Raw genomic sequence first — 25,813 nt, 5'->3', positions numbered from 1 at the left:
CCTTTCACAAGGGAGAAATTATTCTTTCAGGCTTGCAGGGAGATTTTAGTTCTGTAGAGGAAAGAGGCAACACGTAACTGCAGATCCTCTCACACAAGGCTTTCTTCTGCTGAAAGGTTTGTTGGGACCTCGGTGCCACGGTCCACCTTCCTCCTTTATGGACCTTCTTTTCTTCATCAGCCTCTTCTTTCTGTGTCTGTGTGAGACCTGGGAAGTCAGACGAAGTCCCTGGGAGATGTCATGCGCTTCCTTCTCAGCCGATGAGCACAAATGCAGGTATGGAACAGCTGAAGAACCTCTCGACCTCTCTCTCCAAAATCGGTGCCTGCTCTCCCGGCAGCAGCCCCCAGCCGCTGAGGTGCCGGGGGCCAGAGGACGGGGACCAAAGCAGACGGACACAGCCTGGAAGGCCACACTCTCTCCCTTGTCCCCCACCTCCCAGGCCTTCCTTTACCACAGCCCCAGGAAAAAGCTGCTCCCGGGTCAGCGACCCCACCACACACCCCAGGGGCAGACGGAGCCCTTTTCGCCGAGGTCACGCCGAAGAACCTGCTGCAAGCGCACCCCGACGAGCAGCTTCACCTCAGCCCAGACGCGGGGCCCCCATTGCCCCTCAGGGGGCAGAAGAGACGGCCTCAAAGACCCACACACACCCCCCGAGCCGGGCGCATAAAAAGCAGGCGGGCCGAGCCGGGCCGGACCGGACCCGGCCAGGCCGGGGTAGAGAGGGAGGGTAGGAAGATAGGAGGGAGGGAGGGAGGGCGCTGGAGGGAAGAGCCGGCGCGCGTGGCGGGGAGGCGGCGCGGAGGGAGGGCAGGCCGGCTGCGGGAAGCGGGGCTCCGCGCTGGGACTGGTTCCTTCGCAGCCATTTTCTGTCCAACCAAACAGCCGATTTGCGGAGGGAGCCAACCAGGGCCGCACTGGAGGTTTGTGCCTGGCTCCGGCCAATGATTGGTAACCGGTTCCACTGCAGGCTCGAATGAAATGTCCGTCTCCCTCCCCGGGCCCCGGCGCTGCCGCCGCGCCGCTGCCACGGGGACCAGGAAGTGGGGGGCGGCGGCGGCGGTGGTGGCGGCTGCAGCCCCCGGGCCCCGCCACCGGCCGTTCGCTTCTTTGTGCGACCGGAGGCGCGGGGGCCGTGCGGCCGGGAGAGGGGAGCGAGCGGGCGGGTGGGCGGCGGTGCGGGCGGGGTGGCGGTAGAGGGTGGCCTTGGCAGAGGTGGCGAAGCGGCTGCCCCCGCCGGGGTCCCCCTCTCTCGGCGGGATCGGGCGCGACGAAGTGCCCCCCCCTCCCCTCAACCCCCTCCCTTCCGCCCCATTCCCGCTCCGGCTCCATTTTGTGTCGTAGGCGGGGGAGGGTAGGAGGTAGGGACGGGAGAGTAGTTGCCCCGCGGCCGTGTCCGCCGCGGTCGTCGGTGCGCGGTCAGACTGGGTGCCCGGCACCCTTCGCCACTTGCTGAGGGGGCGGCGAGGGACCCGCGGGACGCACAGCCGCTCGCCCTGCCGGCATGGGGGTCGCCGAGGGCTGGCGATTTCCCTCCCCGCCCGCCCGCCGCGCTCCGTCTGCCCCTGGGCCCCTCTTCCCGGCGGCGGCATGGCGGGCGAGGGGGAGCAGCAGCTTTGTGGCGGCCGCGCCTCGCTGTGTGCGGGCGGAGGGGGCTTCGCTCTCTTGTTTTTGCCCGACCATCGCCGCAGCCCGCTGAGCCCCCTCCCCTCGGGAACCAGGAGCCGGGGCTCCGCCGCCCCTACGGCCGCTCAATGGGCCGGAAGGCGGGCAAGCGGGGCGAGAGCGGTCCCGGTTCCCGCCAGCCGCCGTTGTTGTTGCCGGGAACGAAATTCCCTTGAAGGTCTGACGGTGGTTTGTAGGGATCGGGAGCGTAGGGAGAGGTTCCCGGGAGGTGGTGAGAGTAGCCGGGTGACCGTGCGGGCATCCCGGTGCTGGCACGGCGCCTCGGGAAGGGGTTATCTGGCGGTGGTCTGCGGGAGGGCTGCGGCTGAGAGCCCTCAGCCAGCGGGCAGGGAGCAATGTGCGGCCACCCCTCCCCGTAGGTACGGGAGGCTGCCCCCTTCTTCACGGAAATCTCAACCAAGGTGATTAACAGTAAAGTTGGTAAATAACTGGGGACGGAGTTGTTCGGTTTGGAAACAAGGGATCGCAATAGAGGAGAGAGTTATCGGGCGGATAAATGATAGGTACAAGAAAGACGCCAAAGCACTTTGAGGTTATTTGTGTAGTTAGGAAGGTTTCGCCCTCCCGTCCCTGTGCTGCCTGCCATTGCATCATTGAAGGGCATGAAATCAGGAAGCGAGATCGATCGGCTGGCACAGCCGAGCAGCATCGGCAGCTTGTCCCTAACACACATGGCAGGTAGGAGAGAGCAGGGATTGTAATTCTCAAGGTACATACCACTGTCATGTGGTCAGCAGGTGTTCTCGGGCATACCTGGATGTGCCGACCTCTGCTCCCTCCAGAAATTACGTATTTGGTGATCCCGAAGGGTTTATTTAGTTTATTTGCAGGCAATCATATTGGATCCAATTTCCAATCATATTGGAAAGCAAAGTAATTGTGTTCTAATAGTGTTTCTGCATTTATTAGGGTACGCAGATTAAAGAAACCTGCCTACATCCCATTGTTAGTCTAATACTGCAAGCAATAGAAAATCAGTCAACTTTACCACTTTCCTTGAGCCTTAACAAAAAAGGCAGTTCTGCAGAGAACTGTCATGTAAAAGCTACCCAGTGGACTGGTATGGCTTTTGAGAGGGCAAAATAATTGATAACAATGACCTGAACCTTTCTAGGCATTGATGCACATAGGCATCTGGATTTCAGCCCTTAAGTGGGCTCCTTTATATGTAGTGATCTTTGCCTAGATTGCTGATAGAGTTATTGTGAATGAAGAAAAAAAACCAACAAACCCAAAACAAACTAAAATTGCAGCTTTCTCATAAGAAAATCAGGCAAAGTCGTGCAAAGCAAAACTGAAGGAGCCTCTTAGGGTATTATTCATAGTGGGCTTTAATTGGCTTGGAGGAATGGAGAAATGGTGTTTATGCATAATCATTAGCACAGCATTCCTAAACAATAAGCTTAGTGATTACTGTTTTTTTTCTTTGCCTATATGGCCTATGGCATGACAGTTAAAACATTAAGGGAGGGTGCATCTGTAATTCTCTGGGAGACCCAAGATGGCTTAATCTGAGTCATTATTTATGAAGTCTTTGTGAGCTGCTTGTGAGTTGCTCTGCATTGAGTGGATTATGAGAAATGGTCTTGGCTGCTAGCACTTACAGCTATGAAATTATATTTGAAAGAAGTCAAGAATACTGAACATTACTCTTTAGACTGTAAACATCCACTCAAAGTTTAATACTAGATATTTGTGTACAGAAATTGAGAGAAAAAGATATGAAATGTTAAATAATATGAAACTTCTAAAGCCAGATACATTCCTTTGTCAACATTTTAAAAAAGGCTTGTGAAACTCTTCCTTTAGTGCTTTCAAATGCAAATCTCTAATGTCACTTCACCTTAAAATTTCCCCGTAGAAAGAAGCATGACTTAACAGTGCTGAGTTTTGCAGTAGTACCTTAGAGAAACATGGTGTTTGGAAATTGTTATTTTAGTGGCAGGATGCTTGTGAAATAACAGCAAAACACGGGCTCTATCTATACATATACTAAACAGTGTGTGTAAATAACATCAGTAGAATAAAAAGGAAGTGTCATCAAATTTGGTAATTTTATCTGGCAATACTTGCCTGGTCTGAAATAGCTTTATAAAACTGGTGCTAGAGAGGAATAAGCTTTTAGGCACACTTGACTTACCACCACAATGAAGGAAAAATGTAAGTAACTTAGAAAAACTTAAAAAAGAAAAAGGCAGGATTTATGGATTGCTTCTTTAATAAAAAGGTTTTATTTAAAAAAAATGGCTAGAAAAGCAGAAAAAACTTAATATGGAAAGGTAGTAAAGGGATTTCAGTCAGTGTTGCAGAAGGAAGGAGATGCTGATACGGTTCAGCACTGCTGCCCACTTCCAGCTCTGCTAAACAGCAAAACTGCCTGTGATCCTCTGCTCATCTCTTTCCCACCCCCCTCCAGCTTCTTTCTTTTATTGCCAAACCAGAAAGCATGGAAAGTGGGTTTCTCCTGGTTGCTTCATATCACTGGTCCACTCCTACCTGGTGTAAGAATGTATGCATTGGTAGTCAGCCCATATATCTGGCAGCTACCCATGCTTGTGAGGAGCAACCATACACTCTTAGCACAGCTAGATCCATGTGGAAGAGGCTTGTGGCTGGTGAACATCAGGGCTCATGTGAGATGAGCCATAAAGTTTAATCATGTGGGCAGGTGGAGGGGAAAAGCAGAAGGGTGAGAAGGTCCTGTCTGGATTTCATAAGGGAGAGGGTTCCTCTCTGTGGTCCAGGGGTAGGAGCCTGGCATAGTCCAGATGCTGACAAGCCTTAGTGATGCTGTCAGGTCTCTCAGCATCAGTTTCCCTCTCCTAATGTTATTCTGCTGTGGGGAAAACAACTGTATGTGAGAAATTAGAGGCATCTAAGATGGGGAGAGACAGTGCAGCATCTGTTCGTATTCTAGACACATGCTAAGGGATTTTGGCTTTACATTTTTTTTAGACCTGCTGGAATGATGTCCCATGAATGTGTTTACCAGTTGCCGTTTCTTGCTGCAGGAGGCTCTGCTTTGCTGCCAGATGAGAATTCAGTAGGAAATCAGGTTCCCCAGAAGTCACTGAAAAATCAAAGGAAATGAAAATTTTATTTTTAATTAAAATAATAGATTTCTGTGTTCCTTTGTAGGAGCAGCAAGTGAGGTGCAGAAAGCTCAAATAAAACTTTATCTCTGCTGCTATGTACTGCTATACAGCTTTACATTTCCTGTGATAAGGGATGGTGAGAAATTAGTCTGTAATGACTGGTGTGTTTATTAACCACAGCTTTAATTACCATTTCTGTCCTGCTTCTGTGGCAGGGACAAATGCATAGAAAGTGTACCAAGTGATTCTGTTCACTGCATTTAATTTTCTGCTCTTGTGGGGTAGCAATTTCAGGAGGCAGGGTGGATAAGTACCATGTGAAGTACTTAAATCTCTAGAGACCCTTGGGACCAGTTTGGTAAATCATTGTCAGATAAATTCTCCATTCTGAAGACAAAATCTTGTTTTCTTTGACTGTGTTTTTGCCTTTCATACTGATCTAAGTTTTAGAGCCATCTTCCACTCAGTGATAAGAAGTCTGGGCATGCATTCTTTATACTTACAATTTAGCAGGGCCACTGATACTGCACTCTTTAAGATTTAAACAGGATGCAAGATTTACTTTGAGATTAACAGGTTTTATTAATTAGTATAGATGTATTCTAGGAATAGTCTTGAGCTTTGGGCAGTTGACAGAAGTATGTTTTTTTTAAGCATCCTCCAGAAAATTTTGTACCAGATGTCAGTGTAGCCCTGCATGTTCTTCACTTGCATATTAGCACTGAGTTTTTCTTTGAAGCCCTTGGTCTGAAATGTTTCTCTTTTCATCTATTTCTCAGGTTAGTTTCTCTGGGCTCATTAATTTGTATGTTCCTAGTAATACTCTTTCTCATTAGGGATTAAGAAAACCAAAACAAAACACCACCACCAGAAAACTTGGTGATGCTGCTCAGTACTTGGATGTTTTTTGGAGTGTATCACTGAGTATTTGGGTTGAGTGTCCTGTATACTTGTGCTCTCTCTCACATTGTTGATAAAAATCAGGTGATGCTGTGGTCACTTTAGGGTCTGAGATGTCACTTCTTACACGCTTAGCTTTCAATCTTGATTCAGTCCCTGTGTGTGCATGAAGGAGCTTCAGTAGCTTCCTAGGAGCTTCCTAGTGCTGAAGGCCAAGGGTAAATTACAACATGCAGTAAGTGCTTTCTGCAGATGTGTTGAATACATGCTGCTCAACCAACATGCTGAGTGAGCTGCTGTTGGAAGCCCTCATCATGAGATTTGGTAGCCTCACAAGTACAGGAGATAAGGACTTGTATTACGAGCCTTTGCAATGTCTGCATGCTGAAACTGCAATGCCAGGTGGGATATATAGGTTCTGTTCTTTAAAGAAGAAAGATGTAACAGCTCCAGGAGGTAAAGCTGGGTCTGAGAGGAGAATTTTTCCCAGTCTGGACTGTTTAGGATTGGATCTTACAGGATTCTGTCTGCCTGTGAAACTTAGCATCTTCCATCCAAAATGTATCTCTTTTATTAAATGTGCCAGTTTAAGAACTGCTGTCCCATACATAGTCTCCTGATGATAGTTTCTATGGACAGCCTGTTGTTTCTGTGGTATGTTGGACCACTTTTTATTTTGTGGGGGTTTTTTTTGGTTTTTTTGGTTTTTTGGGTTTTTTTAAGAGGGAGGAAAAATTAGCAACAGTGTATTGAGATCCCTGTTTTCTCATTTTCTGAGCATTGTGTTGTGTATATTGCAGACCTTGTGCTGAGCTGATGATTATATATATGATGATTGACTTTTTTTTGAACATTTGAAATAAAAGCCACTACACTTGAATGTTTAACTTTGTTCATTATGATGCCACATTTTTCACCAGGCTTAAATACTAGTAGAGGGTCTAGATGGTGTACTAATTACAGTTGCTATATTTGGATGCCTAGATCTAGACTTTATTAAATGACAAAATCTGACTGAAATTCTGCTATCAAATTTATTGGGATGGAGGTGGTGGGTAGAGACACAGCTTTTTTTCTTGCCACAAGGCCAGCCAAGCAGTGGAAGAGGCACCCAGAGCATCTGGGCAGGATCTGTGGAGGTCTTCAAAATGTAGCTGGATAAAGCCCTGAGTGACCTGCTCTGATCTTGGAGTGGATCCTGCTATGAGCAGGAGTTGGACCACAGACCTCCTGAGGCTCCTTCCAACCTGAATTATCCAGTGATCCTGGATTAGGAGCTGGTTATGCGAAGTGTTATGCAGAAGGGTGTTACTCTAATACTCTGTCCCAAGGTCATCCTAGCAGCTAAAAATCTTTCTTAAAGTAATACCCACAGAATTAATTTCAGCTGATGTTAAGCTGTCAGTGCCTGTTTTCTTTATATGAGACAGATCTGCCTTTTTCTTTTGAAAGCCTTTTCCTCTCAGTTTTGCTTATAGCTATTTTAGATTCATAATGTTGACAAGATTGCACTCAAATTCTAATTGTGAAATAATACATACTTAAAGTAGATACTGAAATGCACACACAGAAAAGAAAGCAAAGATTACCTGGAGGATGCATTAGTCTGATGTGGCCAAAACTGTCTACAGATGCAGCAGATGTTTAAAAGAGATTCAAGCAGTTATCTTTTGAAGGTGAGCTGGGCTAATGCAAACAAGATGATTTCTTAAGTACTACTGGGTCTTGGCAATAAAGATTCAGCTAGGCTAACCTGCAAGACAGGTGAAGAGAAACAGCTGAATTAACACATAACTGCAGAAATAGGAATAATACTGCATGCCTCAAAGAAGGAAACGTTTTAGGAGATAGGTTTCATGTAAGTCTGAAAAAGGAAAGAGACATCAGGCATTTAAAATAGAACAGGGTCTGAGTTTGTGGAGACCCTGATTCCGACTTAAGTTGTAGTAGGCTGAAAGTGAGAACAAGACTGCCAGAAAATCCTGACGTAATTTTGGAGGTAGTTTGTCGGATTTACCAGACTGCAGAACAACAATTGATTGAAATTCAAGTGAGACACAGTTCTCTTGGTCACGGGTGCTGTCAGTTTTGATGATGTTGATGTGCTAGGTGGTGATATTACAGCGAGCTGAGTAAGCAAACTGCAGACCCTTTGGAAAACTGAAAAGTTAAATCTCCCAACAAGGAGTGCAAAACACAGAGTGTGAGAGTTGGAACATGGGAGGCTAATGCTTAAAACACTACCCTTCCTTTGGGTAGAGCTGCTGTGTAAGTAGTGAAACTGTTTTACAGAAGCCCATCAAAGGGGACCAGAAGTACTTAAAAAAAAAAAAGCAAAAAAAAAAAAAAAGCAGCAGCATGCGTAATATTCTGTACAATGTAGAGGAAGAAAAGTTGTTTTTTCTTCTCTGAAACGGTTCCTGAGGCTAATTCCAGCTGTTTGCAGTATTGCCTTGAATGCGAGCGGTGCTCGGGTTACACGGGCATCTGTAGCCAAGCCTAGCACCGGATGCTGCCTCAAAGTTTGAAAGCCAAACCCAGCCCTGTGACCACAGCCGAAATGCAGATTAGAGAGAGGTTAAATTGCTCATATTTCTGGGTAGGTATAAAAATAGCGTAAGATTGCTTCTCTGTCTCTCTCTCTCTCCTTCTCCCACTTCAGGCTGATGGCTCTGGAAGGAAGGGAGGGAGGTGCGTGGTCTCACCGGCAGTGGCAACGCGACCCTTTGGGTCAGAGGTTTTTTCCCAAAGATTCAGCTGGTGTAGGTCAGCGAGTGAATCGAGCCGGGTTCTCCCTCCCTTGGGGCTGTGTGTATCTTGTCAGAAAAGATACGGCTGCTGGGGTCAGAAACAGCTGGGGTGGGAAGGATGGGAAGCCTAGAAGGAGAATGGGAGAGCTAATTATCTAGTAAACAGGTAATTAAGCAAATGTTAACGGAGCTGTTTGATGTTACAAATAGTCAGGAAGATTTGGGGTAAAGGTGAATCTTGTGCTGTACATCTAAACGTGTTCAAGAATACCTTTGGATTTGTAAGCCAATATTGAAAGATTTTGCATGTGCAAACCCCTTCTCCCTCCAAAATTTTTTAGACGTCTCCTCATCAAAAGAAGTGTTGTTAAAGCATTTTACTGCAAAAATACTACTTCACAGAAAAAAAAAAAAAAAAAAAAAAAAAAAGAACCAAAGCAACAAAAACAAACCAAAAATTGTGAAAGCATGGAAGCTAAATGTTCTGCAAAAGTTTATTTTTACTATACTAATTTTCAAGATACTTGCAACTGGAAAAAAACGTCAAAGTTGTCCGAGATTGTGCGACTTTATTTCAAACTTCTATGTGGCACTACTAACAAAGCCCCTTTGAAAGTGGAACTGTTTTCTGCCATAATTTGAAATGAGCCTAAGCTTCCTACTGTGCACCTGATGATAATGGTTAAGGAAATTCATTATTCCTGTAAAAAGGCAAAATGTAAAATGGTAACATGGTTACAGGGGCTGAAGCATTTGATGCCACAAGAATGCATGGAGGTCTGCTTCTTGTGTGTAGTGGCAAAACATGGATGCAGAGGCAGTGAGCAGTGTGTTGGGTTGCTGTTTACCTGTGACAAGTCCTCACTGAAGAGATGTGAACTTCCAAGAGATGTGCAAGGTGTGTTCACCACCTCAGAATGTTCTGAGGGCAGGTGAAGGGAGAGAAGAGAAGAGAGGTGGGACAGAAGTTCCACTAGGAGTTGACTGATGCCTTCAGGAGGATGAGGATGCAGGGCTGGTCCTGAGGTCCTGCCAGGAAAAGTTTGTCAGGGGGCTTGACAGAAGATGGTTGGGTGGAGGATAATAGTGAGTGAAGGATGCACTTTGTGTAACAGTTGTAGGTATTGTGTTTGGTGAACTGGCATTAGGTTTCGAGGGTTATTTAGAGATCCTTTGTACCTGTTCTGGTGAGATTTGAGGCAAGGATGCACAGTTGTTACATATGTGCTGTGTGAACCAAATGTTCATGTGGCTCTGGTTGTATTTTTGTGGAAGCTTCACAAGAGTTTCACTACGATCCTCAAACAGTAAAATGCTTTGTATATATGCTTTCTATGTATGCTATGTGTATATATATATGCTTTGTATAAATTTGTGTAAGTTGATTAAAATTCTGTTTTTCAGCAATAGGTGTACTTACAGTATTAAAAAACGTTCCTAAAAGGTTTCATTCTTTTGGTTGTAGATGGATGGTGATAGCTCCACAACAGATGCTTCTCAGTTAGGAATCGCTGGAGATTACATTGGTGGCAGTCACTATGTGATACAGCCTCATGATGGTAAGAAATGTAACAGTAAATATTGCTATTTCTCTGTGTGTCTGTGTATATTTCCTTCCAGTTCTTGTATAGTTCTCTGCTGTCTTCTGTCAAGCTAAGAATTTGCAATTGTTTGTATCCATAAAGCCTCAATGTATAAAGTTTTTTTTCTGTATTCTGAAGGTGGAGGTTGGATTTTTCAGTGTTGATATTGAGGTCCTTCAGGGTAATGACAAAAAAATGGATGTTCTAGGAAACCATTTTTGTGTTGACCTGACATTAAAGTGTTTGCTGTTCAGCAGCCTCATACAATTCTTCACATAGTATGATAAAGATGATATCAAGCATCCATAAAGGTAGCCTGATGTCACATCTCTTTTAAAAATTGTTTCTCCAGTGTTAATACACTGCTCTCAAAGGTCTTCATCCTTCAGCATAAGATTTTGAATTGATTTAATTGTTGCCTGCTGTCTATAAAATACAATTTCTGTTAACTTTTCCATATTTCATTAGACACAGAGGACAGTATGAATGATCATGAAGATACAAATGGATCAAAAGAGAGTTTTAGAGAACAAGATATATACCTTCCAATTGCAAATGTATCAAGGATAATGAAAAATGCCATACCACAAACTGGAAAGGTAATTCCCTTATGTGGTAAAGAGAGTGTGTTAATGAGTTTTATTCCTTCCTCTGAGTTAACTTGAACCGGTTGAACAATATGTTTTTCCAAATGATCCTGGTTTATTGGAGAAAAGTCTAAAACAAAAGAAAACCTGAGCAGAAATTGTTTGATATAAAGTCCATTTTTCTTAGCTGCCTGAAAGCTTTCAGTAACTGTTGTAATTAGAGTATGCACAACAGTGCTCATCATAGGGCTTTTAAGAGCTCTGAAATTTTCGAACAAGTCAGACTTGGTGATAATCCTGTAGCAGTAGGAATGTTTTCTATGCGACTCTTGTATGAAATTTAATTTGCTTTTATTGACATGAATAAGATTTGGAGTAACTGAACCATTTTATATGAAATAAAAATCCATTCCTCATTGTGAAGCAAAGAGAATGGTCTGTCTTCCATTGGCCAAATCTATACGTATCCATGTGCCTTTTACCATGTGGTAAAGATATTGCCAGATATTGAAAGATTTCATTAATTTCCTCTAAAAATAGGCTTTTTAATCCATTCTGCTTAACTGGTGGTTGTATAAGCATTTGGCTGTTCTACCTGTTTATCTTAAACCTTTGTAGGGCTCCTATTACTTGCTGTTTCTCTGCTGTATTCCAATACAGTTCCTACCCCAGTAACATTTCCTCTAACTAGAGATGATTTACTTTTTTTTTTTTTTTTTTTTTTTTGAGATCACTCTAAATAGAAGCAAGACATAATTTACTTGCATCTGCTTTTACTTTCATAGTGTTCAGGGCTTTCTAGAGATCTGGGTGTTACATTTATATCTTTGCTGTGAAAAATTCCTCACTAGTCCATATTGTCATAAATTTTAAGTGATCAAGATGAGATTTTTCTCAAGAATTTAGCATATGGGATGTCAAGCCATCTTGAAAAATCAGGGAGGTTTTTGTGAAAAACTGCAAGGGAAGCTGCTGGCTGATGAGTACTTCTGAAAATCTCGCCCTATTTGAAGTATCAGAGGAACTGCTGAAGTTTCTAAGTACAGTTACTGCTTTTTTTTTTTTTTTTTTAATAGAAACAGGTTTTTCCCATGTGAAAAATAAGAATCTTAATTATTAGAATCTTTCAGTTGTCTCCTGTCAGCTGCTTAAATAATAATGAGTACTGCTTGCTGTTGTTTTAAGTCAGGTAAACTACTTTTGTCCAGCTGAAAACTGTAATAAAATTTACTTATTCTTGCCAGGGGCTTATGTTTCTTCATTTGGAAAATTTATACCAAAATATTAAAGCACTAGAGAGGCTTGCTGCTAGGCACAGGTTCCAGTCCCTGGATCTGGTTAGGACAAAAATACTTGTTAATTGTCAAACCTGTGGGAATGAATGTACCACACTGGGGTTGGAACTGCTGGGTCTACTAAAACAAAGGTAGAAGTGGGCTAAACATTGTAATGAACAGGTTTGAAGGGAAGATATAGGTAAGCAAAGTGAGCAATACTGAGATGCATCTATATGTAAAAACTTGTACAGAGCAGAGTTAGGACTTCAGGAGATCCTCTCAGTTGGCTTTGCTGCTTGAAATAGTAAAACTTCAGTTAAAATGTTGCAGCTTTGCTTACATAGAGCAGTGATGACATCCAGTGGTTCCCTCACATACAGGTGTTGCCTAAATGGTATCATCAGATACTGGGATATTTCCTTTATCATTTAAGTGTAAATTTTATTTTATGTTTTATTTTTTAATATGATTGCATCTTGATTAATCATTTTATGATGCTTTTTCCTTGCTAGATTGCTAAAGATGCAAAGGAATGTGTGCAAGAGTGTGTAAGTGAATTCATCAGCTTTATAACGTCAGAAGCAAGTGAGAGGTGTCACCAAGAGAAGAGAAAGACCATCAATGGAGAGGACATTCTCTTTGCCATGTCTACCTTGGGGTTTGATAGCTATGTTGAACCTTTGAAATTATACCTCCAAAAATTCAGAGAGGTTGGTATATACTTCAGCATTTCCTCATTTCTTTAACCTGATTGAGTTTATCCTTAGCTCCCTGTCATTGTAATGGTGTATAATGGCTAAGTTGCATGGTATCTCACAGCTATTCTCAAGGGCTAATGTAATTTTTAAAAGCATTCCAGAGGATATCAAGAGAAAAAGGAGTAATGAAGCATTTTGATTAAACTTGCTGATTCAATGTAGTTAAAGCTTTCAACTGAATAAATTCTCTAATATATTGCTGGTAGTAAATCACTCTGTTCTTTAGAGGTGCCTATTAAGAGTACTTAATTTGATCCTTGGGTTGGATCAATAAAATTGTACTAGACTGCATCCTCTGAGGAAATGGCCTAATGCCTATTGTTTGTCTGGGCTTCAGATCTGCAGAAGAAAAGTTGTTTTTCTCATGTCAGAATAATGATTCACATGGGAGGCTATTTGCTTCGATGTGCTTTTCCTTAAATCTGTTTTTTAGCTTGTCTCTCAGTTTGCTTCATATGCGAAGGTATGTGATCCAAGCAGTTTAATTTATCTCTTCTCTATTAAAGTTGTGTTTTGGGTGGTTTTTTTATTTATCTTTTAGCAATTTGCACTTTTTTAAAAGGAAGTTGCTCTGCTTGGGTTTTGTGCTCTGGTTCCCTGTTCTCCTGCCTCCTGTCTGGAGACCAAAGAGAATGCTTCCTTGTTTCTTCACTTTGGTGATCATTTACTGGAGTGAAATGAGGCAACCAGGTGCCACTAATTGCCAGGTAGTGGGCATGAGCTTGTGTTAAGCCCACCTGTGCCTGATTAGGGCGGGCCCCCTCTGTGCATGAGCAGGATTAGGGGGCCAATAAAAGGCCCTAATCAGGTGCAGGTGGGCTTAACACAAGCTCATGCCCACTACCTGACAATTAGTGTTACCTGGTTGCCTCATTTCACTACAATTTACCTCAGAATACCTGATATAACCAAACAAATTAAAAGTATTTTTATCCAGCGATCTTGTAGTCTTGAATGAAGAAATTGTTCAGGATTAAAATTATCTTAGGGAAAAAAAATCCTCATAGCAAATTAAATGTGGGCCCCTCTCTTGGTATGGCTGCCTGGTTTTACTGGCATGAGTGAAGCCAGTATGTCTGAATTGGCAATGCTGTAGATAGAGATGCTCTTCAGATTTCCTTTGTTCTGGAAACCTGTTTTTCAGTTAATGAGATCAGACTTGCTAGTGATATTTACTTTGCTGATAGTACTTGAAGCTCCCCCTTCCTAGAAGGTTGTTTGCTGTAGTAACTGAGTAACAGGAGGTGTAATGTAAAAATTGGCATACTACTGTGTGCTATAATTTTCCTGTTCTGTGTAGCAGTTGTATGTGCCATGGAAGTGCTGTATGTGCCTTAATTAAAAATGCAAGTAGTGCCTAAATAGCTTCAGCACTTTTGGAGAAGTCTGAATTAGGTGTGTGCTACTGTGCTAATGAAATTCTGAAGTGACCATTTTTGCAGATACATACGCTGTGGTGGCAGAGTAAGGAGATTGAGCTTTAATTGGATGGATGGGTGGTTTTGTTCACCAGTTTTAAGCCTCCATTCCAGCTAGTTCTGTCTTCAGGGTACCATATATAGTGAAGTATTTTTATTTTGTAGCATACTAGTCTGCATTGAACAGTTGCAGAGAATACTTTTTATACTTATATTGTTTTCTTAGCTGTTCTTAGGTAATATCATCAGACTTCATACTTGTAAAACTGCATGCAGATAATTGGGAGTCTTGGCTTTCTGTGCTGATACCCTTTCTGGCTCTAGTCCTTGAAGTGGGGAAAGAAATCCAGTATCTTGATTTTAAATGTCAACCCGTTGTTGTATATTGATGGCACTTGTGTGTGGCTGGTAAGCAAATCTGTCACATTTGCAGTAGTTCTGAGATTCTGTGATTTGTTGTAAATGCTCTTAGCTGCTCCTTCTGGATTACTGCAGATCTTTGACTTTCTGCACAAGGTGAAAGTCTTAAAACTACACAATATTAGTTTGCAGAGCTTTTGTTTCTGAGCTAAGATGGAAACCACCCATCATGTATTCTTGTACTATGCACATTCTTAAATCTCATAAGGTTTTATAGATCTTTGGGTTTCAAACTGCAGCTGCTGCAACAGTTGATTCTTCTGCAAGTCCCAAACCATGACTAGAGCTCCTAGGGTCTTGAAAGAATCTCAAGCCAACTATACCACAAATTCTTTCTTCTTCCCACCCCTCTCTCTAGGCAATGAAAGGAGAAAAGGGAATTGGGGGAACAGTTACAACTGGAGATGGTCTAAGTGAGGAGCTCACAGAGGAAGCATTTAGTAAGTAATACATCTTAACTTACCCAATTATTATTGTGGCTTTTCTAAAAATAGCACTTCCTTTAGACATCAGAATTCTCACTTGAGGACTACATCCTGGACTGGCCACGTGCTACACCTCTGATCCATTGAGATTCTCATTTGAGGTGTCTGGAGGATAACCTGTGCTCACATAAACTCCTCCCAGTCAGTAGAATTTATGGTCAGGATGAAGTGACAAATGATGACACTCTAGTAGTAGCTAATGTCAATTGTGGAAGATTTCAAAATGCATACATTAGTGCCAGTATTTTTTCTCTACACTTAAATACAGATTGTAATGAAAAGTGCAAACTTTTTTTTTTTTTTTTTTTTTTTTCCCCCAGTAGCTACATATTTAGGCCACATTCGTTCTACTTGCAAGACTGTTGGGGAAAAAGTAAAATAAACTCCACTTGATGACTTGAGGAGCTCGTCCTTGAGAAATGAGCCAGAGAAGAACATCATCTTCGTATAATTCTAAACCATTTAGTATTATATTCAAAAGAACGCACAGGTTCACAACTAGAAGGTGTAGGCCAAGGAGTATGATACTCATTCATTGTAGTTTTTCTTCCTTATACTGTGAATTAAAGTCTGACAGTTGCTGGGACTTTGTGTTGGTTTTGTTGATGCTGGATTTTTATATGTAGTCTTTACTTGGCTTTTAAATTTTATGGGCTGGTAACCTTGAAGTTACAAGGTGCAAGAATAACTAGGAGGAGCAGCTCTAGATATATCATACAGGCAAGATGTAGTTCTTCAAGTATCTGATAAATCTTCTGTTTTAGAATCATTGGTAAACTAGTGAAAATTCAAAGCCTGAGGACTCAATTTGTCCTATTCAAGGTCTGAAGCACACTTGGCTCCCAGTATGATAACTTTGGCTATAAAAACAGTACAGACTTTTTGAATCTTTCTCAGTTTTGGAAGATAAGCTCATAAAACTGTCTGGAAATTAAGAATCTACACCTAAATATTGCAGGGGACTTATAGAAAGCTTTATTTCTTTTTTAATATGACTTAATGTTACAAATAAAGATTAGGCTATGCAAATAGTAAACTTATTAATACCCACTCATAGGTCGTAGCTCTGTTGGTTCAGAAGTATTAAGACCCTGGCACAATTGTAGGCCCAACTTCTTTATCTTGGGTATGTTGGTAGTGGTTTCTGGATTGCAGTTGTTGGGAATCTGTCTGGCTTGGAAGTTTGTTGAAACAATATGTAGAAATTGTCTAAAAGCATTATTTTGTAAATATGCTGATTTGCACTTCAAGCAATTAAGCTACAGAGTTCCCTCAAGAGTTGAGGGAAAACATAGTTAAAAACTTCTCATCGTGTCTAAATCCAGTATCATGTTTTGTTTGGGAAAAGAGACAAATTCATGACAAGTTTCTCCTCTGGGATTCTCATGTCCCACTTAGGCTGAGCACAATGCCCACCCGAAAATGGAAACCAGAAAAAAGGGAATCCCCTCATTTGTAGATCCTCTGTCCCTTCTCCAGGAAAATATCAAGTCTTGGCAAAGGAGATGCTGCAGTAATAGAAGGAGGACAAGCAAAACTCTCTAAAAAAACTGTCAAGTGCTGGAGGAATTTCTCTCTGTAGGAGCAGCTGCTGAGCTATTCAGACTGATGGCCTCACTGCAGGAGTGGCCGTGCTGCTGTGGCACAGCCCTGGGCTCTTTGTCTTAACCTAACACCAGGGTCAGAAGCTTGGCATTCAACTGTGTTTGGATGTGGAGTGTGGACAAAGAAGTGCAATAAAATTTTGGACCTGTCAGGGCCACTTCTCACAGTGATCTTGATGCATCTTTAACTTGCAACTTAAGTATTTGAAAGTTACTACAATAAAGGGGGGAAAAAACAACCTTAACCCCACCAAGCCTCAGCTTTCAGGTGAAAGATGCTAGGATTTTACTGGTTTTTGAGAATTTTTGTGGGCTATCCTCTTGTTTATACATAGTAATAGACACGCTTCAGAGAGAAAAATCCCCATTGTTTGCCTCCTAGCAGAGAATGTCCTGCTACAATACCTTAACTTACAACTCAAGAGTTTTGTAACAGTTATAACCTGAATGTTGCAGAGCTCAACCTACATGTTACTGTAAAGGTTCCTCTTCCAGCATCACTCCCTGTGTTTCCTCTCCAAGTCTCAGAAGTACTTTCCTTGGCCAGTTCTGTATGAAATTCATAGCTCTTGTGCGTATCCCAAAGGGCACACTGAAATCATCCAGTGTCACATCAGGGTCTGGCAGTACCTTTTTTTGTCATTGCCTGTCTCTCTTCATCTCTGCCACCTTCCTTGGGGCTTCCCCATTATGGAGTTCCTGATGGATCCTGTTTTACTAAGCAGTGCACCCTTTTAGTTGACTTCTTCAAGCAGATGTATGCTGAAGCACTAACCTTCTGTCTAAACAGAACAAATGGTGAATGCTCCAGGTTTCTGGGGATACTGAGTGCTGGAGGTTGCTTTTTCAGTGGTCAGGATTCACCATTCACCAGTGTACAGCTGTGTATGTTCTGCTTCAGATATATAGATGGGGGAAGAACAAGGTGCAGGTACTTCTGATGCAAAATTAAATTCAATTTTTGTTTCTCAAGTATTTCTTAATGGGAATAAACTTGTTACAAGTTTGTCTATAGGCAGGGTCAGAAGAGGAATGGCTTCCTAGGCCTGGAATGGACCACATTTATAGGTTGTTTAATGGTGATAGGCACATCAAACAAGGGTCTGTGTATCCTGCAGTTCTCACCTAACTTTCTTAAAATGCTCTTTTCTTTCAGCTAACCAGTTGCCAGCAGGCTTAATAACTACAGACGGCCAACAGCAGAACGTTATGGTCTACACAACATCATATCAGCAGGTACTGTAACCCATCCCCTGCTCTCCCTTTTGTTGCTAAAATTCAAATGCTACTTCAGCATTTGAAAGATGCAAATGAATGTGGTGGCTGTCTTGCCACCACTGTGACAACTGAAGGCTGCTAGCAGCAATGTTTTTTCAGAAAAGATGCATTTGAATGTGAGTTTGCATTTTCTTTCTCTAGCTCTCTGGTGTTCAACAAATTCAGTTCTCATGATTTGAAGAAAACTTTGGATCTGGGAACACAAGACAGAAAAGCTGTACAACTCTAATGAAGAGGCAGTTTTAATGACTGGTGAAGAGATTTATCTCTTTGTATATTAAATAGCTGTAATGTAGCTACCTGAAGCTTGACTAATTGAGGTGTGAGTTCTGACTCAAATCTTTTTCATGATGATTTTAAAAAAAATAATTGGATTTTAAAGGTATTAAAGTATTTTTGTTTTGTACAAGAGTTTGTTGCTCTGTATAACTCCTGTATGCATTGTATATTGCAATTTATTACTGTCAGAGATTTGTAGACAGTTTCTTATTTTCATATTGAATCATGTTACTTTTGTAATTCAGGTAAACAGCTGGGTTAATTCATGTTTACCCTTTGAATAAAAATGTAAGGGTAAAGTTAATTTTTGAATGCAAGTTGCCTTTATTATAAAGATTGAGTTGGTCTTGGTTATGTAACCTGTCTTGCATGACAACCTCAACTAACTTTAAATGTCAGCATATTTATTGAGATTTTGAAAGGGACTTTTTCCTCATGAAACTAGCAGCTGGAAATAATTACTACAACTGTTTTATTTTTTTTAATGTAACTTTGGAATTAAACGTTAATCAAAACAAACCAATGCTCTACTACATTTAGGGACTTAGAGCTTATCAACAGTGTTGATGAAAACACTGTGTGCGATGCAGGTCTTAATTTCTTTTTTTTTTTTTTTTTTCCAATTGCATTAACTTTCCTTAGACTTAGTTTAATATATTTAAGGTAGACTCTGTGCTACTGAAATAACTCTTCCTTTTTTAGGTATGTTTTTTGGAATCCGTAACTTAGAAATTTGAGGGGGGCGGGGGGTGGATTTTATAGTCCTTGTGGTCAAAGATCTCATTTTAACTTTTTACTGAAATGTTTTAAGGTTTCTTGTGAGACTGTGGGAACTCAACTGTGTTAGCAACTTTCTGTGTACAGGCTGCGTGTGTGTGTGTGTGTGTGTGTGTGTGTGTGTGTGTGTGTGTGTGTGTGTGAGTGCCTGAAACTTGGAACAAGTGACACAAATCTGAAATGGGAGAGAGACTTCTACTTTTCTGTCTCTTTCCTAGTTTTGCAATAAACTCTACCTAGATAATGTAGTTCTGTATATTTAGTGAGCTGTTCTTAGTAACATTGCCGTTTCTTTAAAAATTGGGTGGGTAATTTTGTTAGATGCAATGTCTTAGCTTGTTAGGATGGGGGGGGGGTTGTAGTAATATATCTTACTCAGACTGAATTTTGGGACCTTTGATATTTTTATTGTTTGCAGTGGACTGAAATGTATAGTATTATCTTTTCGTATACCTGTCATTAATTTAAGCAAACCACACCTTGAATCTGTTGCCATATAATTTCTTACAGGTTTTGTTGGGGGGTTTTTTGTTTGGTTGGTTTTTTGGTTTTTTTAAAGAATTAACAGTTTAATATTGGGAAAATAGTTTAAACTAAGACATCCCAGAAACCTGAAATAGCCATTTCTTTGTTAAACAATTTTATGTATGTGCAGATTTAACAGTGTTAATTGCAAATCAGCATAATGCTGTCAGAGCCTCTGGAGGCAATCCAATGTATTCTGTGGTGATCTGGGAGGATATTTTGGGTTTTGTGCCAGTCTGACATTCTTCAGAAGCTATGACTGAACAAATGGAGTTTTTTCATTAAATGTACAAATGAATAACACGATCACTACATGAGCCCCTTCTGTTTGTATTCCATTTATTTCAGGCCGTCATACCCTGTTCTTCATGTTCCCAGGTTTGCAATGGAAAAAGCTGTGATCTCAGCTCAGGAGAGAGATTGGGCATTTTGATGTGCAGAAAGGGGGCTGAGGTCACCTGTCACATTTGCTTGAAACCACCTACATTTGTCAGTCTGCTGTCTCTTCTGTTGAGTTTAGGTTAAAGTGTTCTGAGCTTGTCTTTTACACATTATCGTGTGTGCAAAGGAGATGATGCTTCTTCTTTCTTGTTTTTTTTTCTCATCCCTCACCCTCCCTGAGGTCCAGGGAGAAAACTGCATTCCACTTGCTCATTCATTTCCTGAACATACACAGGTAGAGGTAATAGTACAGCACTTTGATCTCTCCCTGAAGCCGTTCACATTAATAAAGTTTGCAGGGTACTGTAGCTCTAGCAAAGCAAATGTGGTCTGAGGAGATACTTGCCTTGTTAATATTAGCAGCAGCACAACCACTGTGGAGTCTTTTTTTTGTTTGTTTAACAACTAATCTGTGTTCTCACCTTTCTGTTTGTAAGTACTTAAAAAGTATCTTAAACCCAAACCAAGAGTTGACCATTCCTGCTGGATCCCATCTGTTTCTGTAAAACTGCTGTCTGGTTCTCTGAATGTTTTGTTTGAGCAAACATAACCCCAAATGAAGCTTGAGACAGCTGTGGCAGCCTATGCTGTAACTTGGACAAAGGCTTAGTGAAATAGGAGTGATGCTCAGAGATCTTCCTCTAAGCACAGTGACTGTTTTTAGGTGTCTTCTCATGACATTAGCAGATTTTACTACACTGATTTTCTTTTTTTCACATTAACTTCTCCATGATGATCCGTCTGAACTTTCATGACAGAGAGTACTCATGGTGCCTTTGAAAGCACAGAAATATTCATGTTATCTCTAGTTAAAATGCAGTTATGAGAGAAGCTACTTCAGCTGCCATTCTTCTACATCCCATTTTAATTGCAGGCCTAATGGGAGCTGAGGCTCTGCCTTTACCAATCTTGCTGATGCACTTTTTTTTTCCTAATGTACATAGGCCATTATTATTTTATTTATTCCTCTGCTCTGATCTCTACTAAACACTAAAATATATGGCTGGATGATGTAGCCAGAGCACACAGAAGGAGTCTTGGCATGAGGTAGTACATCCTAAAATATCTACTGACCTGTGCTTATCTGCTTGTACCTAAAAATCAGTCGGATTTATGAGGGCTGTACTTTAAATAGCCTTCTTCCTTGAACTGCACCTTGGATACATGGTGAATCCTGTCAGATTAGTAGATTGTCCCTACTGCAGAGTTTCAAGATGATGCTCATGAGCACATTGTGAGCATATAGAGGTGATTTCTCTCTTGCCTTTGGCAGGAGAGGAAGCATATTGGCAACTGCATATGCACAGGAGATTGCAACACAGAGAGCAAAGGGGAGAGCCAAGGGCTAGTATTTTGCCCAGCACCTTGTTGTCATAATAAAAGCTGGCAGCAGCCTTGCTTATAGCTATAAAAGTCTTCATTTTGCAGAGCTTTGAATGTGATTAATGTTCTAATTAAGTCACATGGACTCGCTGCTTCAGTTACATTTGCTGTGATAAGACAACTTGCTTTCAAGTCACTGCATTCCCAAATGGTGCAGGCTAGAAATTTTTTACAGTTTTAATTTGTACTGAGTAAAGGAGAAGAAAGACAGTTTTTCACTTAAAGTTGAAGTGGAATTTCTTTCATTTATAGATGAAAAAACCCTAATGCTGCACGTAGATTCTAAGATGAACAGTGCTATAGGGAAACCGTATTTTATATAAGGCCCAAGCAATCCTATAGGAAATTAAATACTAATAATGTGTACAATGTTTATTCTTGCATTCTCCTTGCAAATTGTGGTGGTGGAAAAAGCAGGGGTGGAAGGATGCTGTTTGGCTGTGGTACAGTTTAAGACATACCTAGCTGAAAACACGGACCAGTTTCTCTTCAAAAATAAGAGATGTTGTTCTGGCATAATTATTCAGAATTCCACCCTTTAAAAAGCTGAAAAAAAATATACTTAAGCAACTGAATATTGATCTGTTTATCTATTGATTTGTGAAAGTGGCATGATAATGGACTGCGCCATCACCTCTGACCCTCAGTATGTAAAAATTTAATGGAAGGCTCTCCAGAAAACATGGTTCCAGTTCAGCTTTTGCTGACATCTGAGGCCAAATGCTCTTGGGAGTGAGGGCAGTTTGCTCCCATCCACAATAGTTTGCAAATTAATGCCAGCTGCACCATCTTTATTAAATTTTAAGTCTCCAAGCATGGCTGTGGAGGCATGGAGAGAGGCAAAGCAGTGCCTCTCTGAGTCTGCTATGCTGGTTTAGGAAATCTTCCAGGCAAATTGCCAGGGTAATTTCCTGGAATATCTTACTGTAGCACACTGGGCCAGAGGATCCATTTATCATGAGCAGTGGCACCTGATTTGGTTTTGTATGAAAAGAAACTATTGAGGGCTTATATCTGCTGGGCAGAGGAGCATCCTTCAGGCTGCTAATCTAATTTCTGGGTGATTTATACATAATCTGGCCCAGCCAGCACAGCACTGGAGATGGCAGCTGATTTTTAAGATAGAGGTGTCTGAAAGGGTTTGGTTTCTGGCAAACAAAACTGCAGTAATCCGTGGCTCAGTTCTCACTCCTTGAATGCACATCAACTGGCAGTGTATTGCAAATGAATTTTTAGCAGCAAAATACTCCTGGTTAGAGTCAGCCCAGGTTTTTGGTCCTGTTAGGAGCACAGACCACTTGTCTCCAGAAGTCATAGGGTACAGTGTTGAGTCCTCCCCTGCCACTGGGGTGAAAGTGATTAAAGTACTTGTCTGATATACCTAAACTGCTGTCACAGTGCATCTTCATTGTGCATAATAAAGGACAAAAAAGGGTGAGTTTTTTTTTACAACTTAGAGCAGTTCTCTACCCTGCCTTGGTACACAGCTCTCCCCAAACTGAGGCTAGGGCACTGACCTAGCTACTGGTAGAAGCTTGCTTAGTGACAACAACAGCAGGAAACTGATTTCTTAAATGTATTTGCTTCAGGTGTGTCTTTAGCATTGCAGAAACGAGAGGCAAACTTAGAGAAGCTTTTTTAAATCAACAAAATCATTCTGTAAATAAGGTCGGGGAACCTGCCTGAAATGCGGCTGTGACGAGCAGAGTGTTTCCCAGCCCAAAGGATACAGTAACAGCAAATAAAAGCAACTTCCAGCAGCTCACCTAAGACTCGGAGTTCACATAGAAATACTGTGTCACTGGAAATACATCTGCAGCTAAAATGCGGTCACCATTTTATGCAACAGAAAACTGGGTGGAGTTTATACTCTTTTTCACTCCTCTCTGCACCCTATGTGAAGACAAGCAGCGGACCCCACCAGAGCTCATCTCCTGCCACTGGTGAGAAGAGCACAGGACAGATAAGGACTCTGGGATGGAAAGGTTTGTTTCTGCAACATCTGATTCCTTGGCCCTGGCTGTGAAATCCAATCCCACCCGGGTTCCCTGTGTAATGCAACACACTGGGAAAAGCAACCTGGTGAGCAGGAGGATCCCTGGAGCCAGCCAGGAATAGCTAAGCACTGGGGGAGAAAAGACAGGATCCAAAAATCTCACCTCCTGTCAGCTGGAAAGCATCTGAAACGGGCTCTGTTGCTCAGGATGGGAATGGGGAGACTTCAAGGCCTGAGGAGCACCACATCAGAGCCCGATCCCACTCTTCCTCTCTTCAACACCATCAGCAACAGCCACGTGTTACAAGCTGAAACTTGTCCAGTGTGCCCCCTGAATGGGTGCTGTGAGATCGTACACGCCAGGACAGAAACACTGGCAGTGAGTGACCATTTTACGTTGTCTGGCTTGACAGCTCCCGTGCTTTTTCAGATGGCTCAGCTGCACTTTCCTACAGAAGCTTCATCTTTCCAACCCTCTGACAGCGGCACAGAGAGAAGAAATGGATCTTGGTAGCTGATCTTTGAACAGTAACTACGTAAATAGTTTGCATTTATATTAAAATATTTATGCTGTAACATAAGTAGAAGACACCTCAATCTGCTAGGTTGAAATTTCAAGTCTTCTTTTCAAGGCAATGATTTCAGAGTTGTTCCTAGGCTCCAAACATTTTCCTTCCAGAGCAGATAGCACATAAAGTCAACATATAAAAGTCTCCTCCCCCACTCAGGGAAAGTGCAGTGAAGAAATAATTACAAAACTGCTACTAAGAAGAAAAATTTGGCATACTTCTTAATGCTGCTCAGAGTTAGCAGCTAGTACTTGTACCTAGTAACTTCTTGTTAAAGGAGACTTACCAACACTGCATATAAGAGACAGGTGGTCATCCTGAAAGGCAGTTAAGAGTCCCTGGCAAAAAAGGCCAAACAAAACAAACAAATCAACTCCCCCCCAATATTTAAATGAGAGAATACAAAAAAAGAAAAAAAAAAAGCCAAAAAACAGAAGATGGAAACAAAACCAAGGAACTGGCGGCTTTGAACCTCCTAAGATGGCAGATAAGACGTGTGCCTCTTTTAAGAACCTCTTGGAAATAACTGCATATTGATAACTTCCATGTGTGGTTACCAGTATTTTCTAATTTCATCAGAAACAGAAATAGCTCTCTGAACATTGCATACCATTTGGCACATGCTGAAATGCTTTGTGCCTTTGTCTCTTTGAAGGTACCATATCCGAGACTTAATTTTCATTTTACGGAACTGCTTTACCAACTTAGCAATTATGGCATATTAGAAGCAGATGCTTGTGAGAGGCAAAAACCTCCTCAATAAAACAGTGACAGCAAAACAAACCCAGCCCCAGATGGGCAAGTTTGGTTTGGGGTTTTTTTTTATATTTTTTTGGTGTGGTGGGTTTTTTTGTTGTTTGTTGCTATTGTTGGCAGAGCTGTAAGTTCAACAAGTACTTCAGACTTTTTAAGGATTTTGGGAACAGACCAAGGAGCCACTTACTGAGTCCATCTTAGATGCCAGGTTTTCATGACCTAATGTTAGGCCCATGTGGATGTAGTTAAACAAATATATCCCATAGCTCGCAGAGATCTCTTGGGCCTTCCTCCCATCCCAGCCCTCCTCTTCCTTCCCCCTCTTCCACCCATGCAACCCAGCTCCTTCCTTTCTTTCGCTCTGTTGCTGCTGAGCCCAGCAGAGCAAACTCATTCCAGCACATACAATCTCAGATGAAACTGGGTGCCTGAAACACCCCGGCATCCTGCCACCTCCTGCCTCGCAGGCACGAGTCTCCTGGTATTTGCTCTTTTTCTCAGCAATTCCCACTCCTGTGGACAGCAGCACGGCCAAAGCATGACTTCTGCACTTGACTGGGGAACGTGTGGGTGAGGCAAGCAAGGGAGAAGGGGCAGAGGGGCTGAGTCTCTAGCACCAACCCTTCAGCACTGGGCACCCACGCTGTTGGCAGCCAGGGCATCCCCCAGACCCAGATCCAGACCCAGGGCCAGTGTTGGCCAGAGGGGGCTTCCAAGTGGGTTCCACCACTGCCCCTTGTTTCAAGGAACACAGGAGGATTCAGCCCCACAGATCCTGGTGGATCACTTGTCCTCCAGGCTCAGCAACACGTCTGGGGCTGGGTTGTGGTTTTTATCGTAGTGGTGTTTCTCATGCCAGGCCTGTGTAAGGGTCTGCAGATGCTGGAGAGAAATTCTCTGGCAGAGACACCATTCATCCACCTGCCCCACAGCACACGGTGGGGATCTCTCTGGAGGAAGCACTGGAAGTGCAGTGCCCTCAAGAGTCACTCATGGAGCAAGAGTTTAGCTTGCTTAGCAGTTTAAGCTCGTTTTCCTGCTACTTTCAACTAACTTCTGGAAATTCTAATAAAAGGGATTAGCTTGAGATCAATGGATAAAAACCACACTAAAAAGAAGTTTCTCCCAACTAATAGAAGGAGGAACACATTAACTGGGAATACAATGCCGGCAGCCTATGCTCCACCCCTGCCTTGGGAATCTGGAAATGCTTCAGTGTCAGAACTAGAAGCCACAGAAAAAA

At 42.3% G+C, this 25,813-nt stretch overlaps 1 protein-coding gene across 5 annotated transcripts; it reads left to right on the top strand.

The window, feature by feature from the left end:
- Nucleotides 1-795: 795 nt before the first annotated feature.
- NFYB (nuclear transcription factor Y subunit beta) lies at nt 796-19,731 on the top strand. Of its 5 annotated transcripts, none has more exons than XM_071728657.1 (7): nt 796-926; nt 9,900-9,993; nt 10,486-10,616; nt 12,394-12,591; nt 14,836-14,917; nt 17,723-17,802; nt 17,986-19,731. In XM_071728657.1, the coding sequence occupies exons 2-7, from the start codon at nt 9,900-9,902 to the stop codon at nt 18,016-18,018; spliced, it is 618 nt and encodes a 205-aa protein (XP_071584758.1). In that variant the 5' UTR covers nt 796-926; the 3' UTR covers nt 18,019-19,731. The 5 variants fall into 5 exon arrangements, with proteins under 5 accessions (XP_071584758.1, XP_071584733.1, XP_071584727.1 ...); XM_071728632.1 differs by having other exon boundaries at nt 818-954; XM_071728626.1 differs by lacking the exon at nt 796-926 and adding an exon at nt 6,405-8,283.
- The last annotated feature ends 6,082 nt before the right edge of the window (nt 19,732-25,813 follow it).

This window comes from Heliangelus exortis, chromosome 1, assembly GCF_036169615.1.
Source record: "Heliangelus exortis chromosome 1, bHelExo1.hap1, whole genome shotgun sequence".
In the NCBI taxonomy this organism is placed as follows: Eukaryota; Metazoa; Chordata; class Aves; order Apodiformes; family Trochilidae; genus Heliangelus; species Heliangelus exortis.
Note: the sequence above shows the minus strand (reverse complement) of the source record. Positions and strands in the feature narration are given on the sequence as shown.

Excerpts from the sequence above, each read along its gene's own strand:
- NFYB (XM_071728626.1), top strand. The coding sequence starts at position 8,194 with ATGCTGCCTCAAAGTTTGAAAGCCAAACCCAGCCCTGTGACCACAGCC. Across the intron at positions 10,617-12,393 it reads CCATACCACAAACTGGAAAG|ATTGCTAAAGATGCAAAGGA; the intron begins GTAATTCCCTTA and ends TTTCCTTGCTAG. Across the intron at positions 14,918-17,722 it reads GCTCACAGAGGAAGCATTTA|CTAACCAGTTGCCAGCAGGC; the intron begins GTAAGTAATACA and ends CTTTTCTTTCAG.